The sequence below is a fragment of the Coffea arabica genome, chromosome 6e (genome assembly GCF_036785885.1).
Source record: "Coffea arabica cultivar ET-39 chromosome 6e, Coffea Arabica ET-39 HiFi, whole genome shotgun sequence".
NCBI lineage: Eukaryota > Viridiplantae > Streptophyta > Magnoliopsida > Gentianales > Rubiaceae > Coffea > Coffea arabica.
The window spans coordinates 13,119,834-13,128,051 of NC_092321.1; the positions used below are offsets into that span (position 1 = coordinate 13,119,834).

Below are 8,218 nucleotides of genomic sequence, written 5' to 3' on the forward strand. Positions count from 1 at the left end.
CCTTACTTTATTTATTTAGAAAATAAGTTTACCAATACATAGGTGATCAATTTTTATTTGGAATAAGAGATGAATTGGGTGTTTTAGGATGAGGGAGTGTATGCAGGAGGGTTCGAACGTTTGAACCCTCCCACTTACATTAAAAAAAAAAAAAGAGATCAAATTTTTATTAATAATTACCGTGCAAATGAAAATAGTTGTTCAATGTCGAATAGAGCCAAAATAATAATAGAAAAAAAAAGAATATAGCCAAAAGAATATATCCGTTTCGTGACGTACATACTTAAGAAAGTAAAACTTTTCCTATCAATGCCAATCCATGTGAGCCCAAAGAATCACCATTTTACTAAATATGGAGATTAATTTATGTTCATAAGAGATTTAAAATGACAAAAGCAATTCATAAATAAAGTATATGTCAAAAAAGTTTAATAATGAAAAGGCAAGTTTTCATGAGAAAAAAATGTTGTCTCGCTATTTAAATAGCGTCAATGTGAGTAAAAGAAACTTAGAAACACCTTGATAAAAAATGACATCTTACACGATCAACTGTTTTTCACTTTATTGTATCTCTAATAATTGTCGCACAATTGATGCTTGTGCAAATTAAAAGAAAGTCTATTTTAGTTGGAAAATAAATTGGTATACAAATATGAAATATAAAAAGGGGAAACACAGTAGTTATTGGTGTTGAAATTAAACAGTAATTAGTGTAAGATTGAGGGATAATGTATGAGATAATTCGTGATTCTAAATTTATATGTCCATTACTCTTTCTAACTTCAAAGTTTAGAATCTATAAAATTTGGATAAAGGAGATTTTTTTATAAATACAAACAATGACATTTTTTTAGCGCCAAATTTTGGTCCATACTCCTCACGTATATATAGTGGAAGATATCAAACAATATAATAGAAAGAAAATAAAAGATTGGAATAGTCTCTCCATTTATCCCCTTTCCCTTCTAAGCCAAGAACCTAGAACCGTGAAACAACGTCGTTTATGGGGCTTGAAAATTGTGAAAATGAATTTCCTTGCCACCTGTCAAAATCGGTTCATGGACTTGTCGAACCCGGTTTCATTCCCCCAAAAACCGTTCGGTCTGCCACAAAACAATAAATAGGAGATGATCAGGTTTCTAGAACTACAATAATAGTGCCCGAGAGTGAAGAGCCCTAATCCCCAAAACTATAACCCCACTCCCAATTTTCTGTTTTACGACAACAATCGATCAATCAACGATATGAGATTTTGATCAAGTTCCAGGCAAGGGTTTTATTACCTACTTCTAAGTTATTAATCAAAGTTTTAATGTGATATTATCAGCTAAAATTTGACCTCCATTTGCTCTCCCGGTTTGTTGCAGTTGTAATTGCTGATTGTATTGTTGTTAGTAGCATTTTGTTTGGCTGAATAGTTTTCTTCGTTATTCGTAATTATGCTGTTCTAGATGATAAAATTGTGGTCTAGTTGTGAATTGTGATTGCCATCTTTCGCTTTTAACTGTCTGAAGTATCTCAAGGCTTCTTCTGCTTTTTCTGACCATAACGTGTGGAGTATCTGTTGCTTGTAATTTCGACGTAAAATCCACTGCTGCACTCATTCTTTTCACTGCTTATGGTCTCTAATGAGAGATGGGTTCTGGGTGAAACACCTGAAAAGTTTGTGGGTTTTGATTTTTTGATTTGGCTGTTTTCCATTTATGTGTATGATGATCGTTCAATGTGTTGTTTACCGGTTCTTGGTTTTTGGCTATCGTGATGCTGGTTGACTAATTGGTCTCTTGAGTTCTTTTTTTTTTGATAATATAGACTGGCGTTGCAGTTTGAAACTGTAGGTTGTTGAAAATTTTGATTTTTTAAATTGACTTGAGGTATATGGATGCTTCCTTAATTTTGTGGAAAGAAAGGGAAAATGGTTAAGTGGGCAGCAGAGGTGGTGTTTTGGTAGCTCAATATCTATGACATTTAGGATTTTCTTTTTTAAGTTCTTCCAGCTTTGTTATCTGAACATGCAAATGAGGTAGCCGTAGAACCAGGAAATGCATGACCTTAAATTAGAAAAGCTAACTCTGTGCTGTCTCACCAATCAGTTAGTGACATGTCTTCTGCCGTTCACAGCTCCCCAGAACAAGAATGTCTACTATTTATGCACTACTTTGTCTATTCCGTTCACTTAAAACAGAATTTCCATATTTGAATGACTATACTTTGATGAAATTGGTTGTGGAAGAAATGGGCATTAGGTCTTGAGTTGAAATTTATGCTCAAGAACTTAGGCTGCAAAATTTAGAAACAGTGGCAAATGACGGAAGGAATGAATATTTAGAAAACTTCACTAATCAGAGAGGGAAAAAGATTGTGCAAAAGTTCATTGCATGAATGCACAGGGGCTGCAAAATTATTAATTAATTAAGATAGCAAAGGCAATTTTCTTTTATTGAATTTACGGTGGGTTGTTTTTAAATGGGTAGTCCCTTAATCAGCGAACAAATTTTCAAATATATGTTTCCTTTACAAGTTTCAGAAATTTGCCAAAGCATTGTTTGGCCTTGGAAGATTGGCAGCCATTTTCTGAGTTAGACTAGGCTACACTAACACTTTCTAATCTCATATAATGTCGGATGAACTTCGTTTTGTTTATTTTGAGAAACTGATTCTAGACTTTCTTTATTCTTTTTGTCATCTTTTTCCGATTTTATTGTCTTTTTGACTGCAAACTCTGTCCTCAATTGCATGATAAGCTTTAAAAACATTAAAAAGTGCATTGGCATACCAATGGCGAGGTGCTGGATCATGCTGTGGGTATGAACATTGTTCTCTATTTCCATTATCGTGTAATTTCGCCTTAATTTATTGTTGCTGGTTGATTGGTAGTGTTAATTCTTCTGTTTTGTTTTCTTTTTTCATCATAAAAGTGTTGGAAAAAATTTCTGGTCTAGTAAGAGATCTAAGATATATGTTGGCTTTTGTTTGCTCAGATGAGCTTAACAGCAGACTCACCTGTGCACTCTCCAAGCACAAGCGGCGAGGATTTTGCTGCATTTCTTGATGCAGAGTTGGATTCTGCCTCTGATGCATCACCTCATCCAGAAGAAGCAGAGGAGGAAGTAGTAGAAGAAGAAGAAGCAGAAAAAGAAAACAAAGGTGGTGACACCGACGACTATGACTTAGACTCTGAGAAGTGAGTATTCAGAAGATGTTTCTTTGTACTGCTTGCCGTGGTTTCTGTGCCTATTGTCTGGTTCAACTTTTGCTTGCTTTTTTTTTTTTAAGGATTAAAAGGCGCAAGGTTGAGATTCTTGAGAGCTCATTAGATGTAGAAGCTATGACGTCCCAGGAAGTTGAGATACAAACTTCAGGTAATGCCTATGATTGTACTCTTTCTGTTCATTTGCCGCTTATGATAGATACGCAACAATTAATACAGTTAATATTTGCATGCTAACCTCAATACGTAACAAGATGATCAGACAAGAGCTTAGTCTAAAAATCTTTCTAGGTTGATTGTTAGTTACAGTTTTTGTGATCGATGGATACCAATAACATCCTGAAAGAGACCTGAACTGAAGTCTAGAAAATAAGGATTTACTTCAAGGGTTTGAAAATGGGGTAAAGTACTTTTTTACACAAGGGAAGCCAGGTATAGGATATTTTATGATTTTGGAAGATGCAGCTGGATTTCTTAAATTTTCTTAGTTTGACAAAAAGGTACTTTGTTGATTTCCAACTGGAATTTAAGTAGCAATGCAAGATTGGTGGAAAGTTCACTATGAAATTCTGGTAACATGACGCTTTGTTTTCTAAAAGTCTGCTTTCTGCAGGAGCATCTTCAGATAAGGATGTTTGTTCACATCCTGGTGTGATTGGTGGGTTATGTATACGGTGTGGGCTGAAGATGGATGATGAGTCTGGTGTTGCATTCAGCTACATACACAAGGTTGCAATCGCTTGGAAATCTTGTTAGGATGTATTTTGTTGTTTTTATAATTTGGCTGCTCAGGATTACTTGCCTGTTTTCTAGATTTGGCTGTTTTTGAATCACTTATTGTTGTTTATATGCTTCTCCTGTTAAGTTCTTTGTAGCACATTCTAATCGTAAGCTCTTTCTTTCCAATTTGAAATCTGAAGTTTCCTTGGGGGTTTAAGGTTTAATATTAGTTTTCACTTATGCACAGAATGTTGGTGCATTTAAGGAGCAATTCCATCTTTTTCATCTCTTCCCGTAAGACTTTTATGAATGATGTTAACTGATTCTTGCCTTTGAACTCTTTTTTTGTCACAGAAAAATGTTGTTCTAACCTTAAATTTTCTGGGCTGCATTTTTTACAGCTATTTGTTGTATTGGTTTTTTCATATTACACATTGAGAAGTTTATTGGTTTATGTGGAGGTATTTAGGCAGGTAATTATGTAATTTATTTAACAGAATCTAAGGCTGGCTAATGACGAGATTGCTCGATTACGTGATAAAGACTTGAAGAACCTGCTTCGCAAGAAAAAACTTTACTTGGTTCTTGATTTAGATCACACACTGCTGAACTCAAGTCGGTTTTTAGACCTTACAGTAGATGAGGGATACTTGAAGGGCTCCAGAGATGATCTACCAGGTACAATGCTCTCTTTTTATATAGTTGCTGTTTAATTTTTATCATTCTTCTGCTGATTTCTGTTACAGTTGTTTTATGCGGATAGTTTTCTATTTTACATGACAACTCTGTTGTCTGGTCTTATATATTTGATTCATGCTATGATATGAAATTCTATGAGCAAAGGCTACAAATCCTTCCCCCCAGACCTTGTTTCCATTATCACAAAGAAATAAAAGTAAATTGTGACAAAAGCTTGTCACCATCTCAGAGAGAGAGAGAGAGAGAGAGAGTTGCTAATGGAAGACATTTGGTCAGACTGACCAGTGCCGACAAGCTCTTCTCCTTTCCCCGTGGTTTTGATTAGGGTTTGTATTATTGAAGTTTCATGATGGTCTACTTTGGACAACTTAGTTCATTGTTTTCAAAAGGATGACTCTCAAACTGGAGGTAGCTCTAATGACCTCGGAGGTACTTCCACTACTTGGGGATGATTATTTCAGGACATGGTTTAGTACACATGTTCCTTGGAACGGATATGGGCAGTATTTAGGTTACAAAGAACTCTAGATTCTTCTTGGACCAAAAGAAACCAATGCCATCCTCTGGGACAAATAATCTGGTATCTACATTGATTCCATTTGGCTAATATGCTATGCAGATCTGTATTTTTACTATGAATATTGAATTTACAGTGCATGAGTTCTCTATTTCTGTTTCGTGTATCTTAATCCATTTAATCTTGGTGTTCCTTAACTTCTGCACTCCTGGAGACTGGAAGCAGCTTTTAGTTGTATATATTTGGTTAATTATTTACTGTGCTGCTACTGGTAGTGGAATTGTAACAATTAAATTAACATTTTTCATTAAGTTTTTGCCAATATTTCTTCAATTCTTCTTATTTATTAGAGATAGAGGGTTTCATTGTTTGCTTTAGTATCCTTTTGGTTAACTTCTTGATTTTCATAATTGTAACTAATATTTTGTAGCTTAACTGGTTACTTTATTGTTCCAGATGCTTTGAAGAACAGCTTATACAGACTAGACTATATGCATATGATGACCAAGTTAAGGCCCTTCGTCCATAGTTTCTTGAAAGAAGCAAGCAACTTGTTTGAGATGTACATATACACAATGGGTGAACGTGCATATGCATTGCAAATGGCAAAATTGCTTGACCCTGGAGATGTCTATTTCCACTCCAGAGTGATTGCACAAGGAGATTGCACACAGAGACACCAGAAAGGTCTTGATATTGTTTTGGGGCAAGAAAGTGCTGTCTTAATACTTGATGACACGGAAGCGGTAATTCCAATAAGTAGTCCTTTACAGTATTTCATATTTAGTTTGTCAGATTTTCTCCTGCGTTTTCTGGTTCTCATTATTTTGTGTCAATTGTTTGCTTTTCCTCTATTATCAGTTTGTGAGCACTGACGTTTTCCTTTACACACAGATGTTTTCAATTGGAAATAGTCACTTTATAATGGGGGGATTGTCTCTGTGTGCGCATTTTTGTGTATGTATGTGTGTGAGTGCATGTATATATTTGGGGAAATTTTGGCATCTTTTGGGTCCCCGTGTCCACATAATGCAGCTTGCTTTCCTTCTTAATGTTGTCTGGGAAGCAGATGACATACATAGACATCTATCATGACTAATTGATTTTTAAGCAAGTACTTTCAGAAGTTTGTATATGTCTGCATTTGCTGCCAAGTTGACAAGAGCATTATTGAATGATCTAGGTCTGGGGAAAACACAAGGAGAATTTGATATTGATGGAAAGATATCATTTTTTTGCTTCAAGTTGTCGTCAATTTGGCTTCGGTTCAAAATCACTCTCTGAGCGTAAAACTGATGAAAGTGAAAGTGACGGAGCCCTTGCTACAGTTCTTAGAGTTCTTCAGCAGATACATTCTACCTTTTTTGACACGGTATGTGTTCATCACTATTATTGTTTGAATTGCTTTAACATTTTGTTGCTCAATTATTCTCATTGAAATCTTCTTTTACAGGAACATAGTGCAAGTCTTGCTGATCGAGATGTGAGGCAGGTAATTGTGGAGGACTAGTACTGATGGCTTTCCTCCATATGTTTCTGTGTTTGGATAGGAGTTGAAGTCATAATCTTTTTTCGTTAGCCTATGCACTGGTTCCCTAATGGGTATTATTATGGTACCTTATCTGTATTGTAGTTGAACTTGCTTTTATGGAATTTCATGTTTTCACTAGAGCTTTCTTTCCAAGCATGCAATTTATTTTGCCAAACTGTTACTGGGTTTTGAACAAATAAACCTGCATTCCAAGCCGTCAGAAAATTTTCAAACATTAGATTAGTGAAATTATGTTTGTATGGGTCCATCTTCTGCAAAAATTTTGCTTAGCTACGTGGAATTTGTACCACAACGCATGATAAAGGATTCTGGTGACTTTGGAGTTTTAAGTTTTTCATTCTCCAGTTTAGATTGGTTTCATCTTCTTAGTCATGAATTCTACGATGTTGACTTGTGATGTTTAATGTTATTTAGAAAGATGTGTGATATATTTTCTCTTTTATATCTATGGCAGGTGCTAATAACAGTTAGGAAGGAAGTTTTGAAGGGTTGCAAGGTTGTATTTACTCGCGTTTTCCCCACACAGTTTCAGGGTGAAAATCATCACCTATGGAAAATGGCAGAGCAGTTGGGAGCTACATGTTCATCTGAAGTTGACCCGTCAGTAACACATGTCGTCTCTTTGGATCCCGGAACAGAGAAATCCATTTGGGCAGTGCAGGAGGGAAAATATTTGGTCCATCCAAGGTGGATTGAAGCTGCGAACTATTTGTGGAAAAGACAAACTGAAGAGAGCTATCCTGTTAGTAATTCAAAGAACCAGTGATCCAAATTCTCCTTGAGCTAACCCATAGTTGAGTTTTCGTGAATCTTAGTACATAAGAGTTGGAAGTCAATAGATTTTGGGGCTAATACCTTAATTCTTGCCTGACTCTGTTGTTCTCAAATTAGTATAGGGTACTAGGTTTGTTTTAGTTCAACGAATTTAGAGGGCGTCAATTTGCATTCCTAGATATGACTACATGATGAGGTTGTTGTATTTTAATAGGTTGAAAGTGAGGGGCAGCAAATTTTATCCTTAGATCGGAAATGTAAATAGCAGTTAAAACTGGACTGAAGGTGATACAATCGACTGTGATGTGAGCAAAGAACACGAACAAAACTGATTACCCATTGAGGGTTCATGATGCAATTGTAGGGTTCGAATATTACTTGGTAAATTTGAAGCAGCCAGGAACCAGTATGAAGAATGGCAAGGTTTAGAGGAGTTTAGATCACACGGTGTCCTTTACGCCTTTTTATTTCAATGCATATTGACTGCCACGGTGTCTGGTTTTGCGGGGTTCATGGTTACTTCCAGGTTTTATATATACCTCTGTGGTGATGGAGGACCGTATATAGACATATGAACAATCAGCTCTGTTAATGCAGAAAGCAGCATCGTTCCCTTTGCATGATCTTTTCATTTGTAGATACCAAAATTGTTGATCTTCTTTTGTTATTTTTTGGGGACGATTGTAAGATCAAGGGTGTTGATGAGTTAACTACTTGTGCTGCTCCCAAAGCAAATTCCTTTGCA

The 8,218-nt window shown here is 35.8% G+C and overlaps 1 protein-coding gene across 1 annotated transcript; it reads left to right on the forward strand.

Annotated features, from left to right (window-relative positions):
• Positions 1–1,128: 1,128 nt before the first annotated feature.
• Positions 1,129–7,916, forward strand: LOC113694593 (RNA polymerase II C-terminal domain phosphatase-like 4). Its single transcript, XM_027213438.2, has 9 exons — positions 1,129–1,267; positions 2,982–3,184; positions 3,277–3,362; positions 3,825–3,940; positions 4,429–4,609; positions 5,604–5,893; positions 6,331–6,519; positions 6,601–6,639; positions 7,154–7,916. The coding sequence occupies exons 2-9, from the start codon at positions 2,982–2,984 to the stop codon at positions 7,463–7,465; spliced, it is 1,416 nt and encodes a 471-aa protein (XP_027069239.1). The 5' UTR covers positions 1,129–1,267; the 3' UTR covers positions 7,466–7,916.
• Positions 7,917–8,218: the final 302 nt, after the last annotated feature.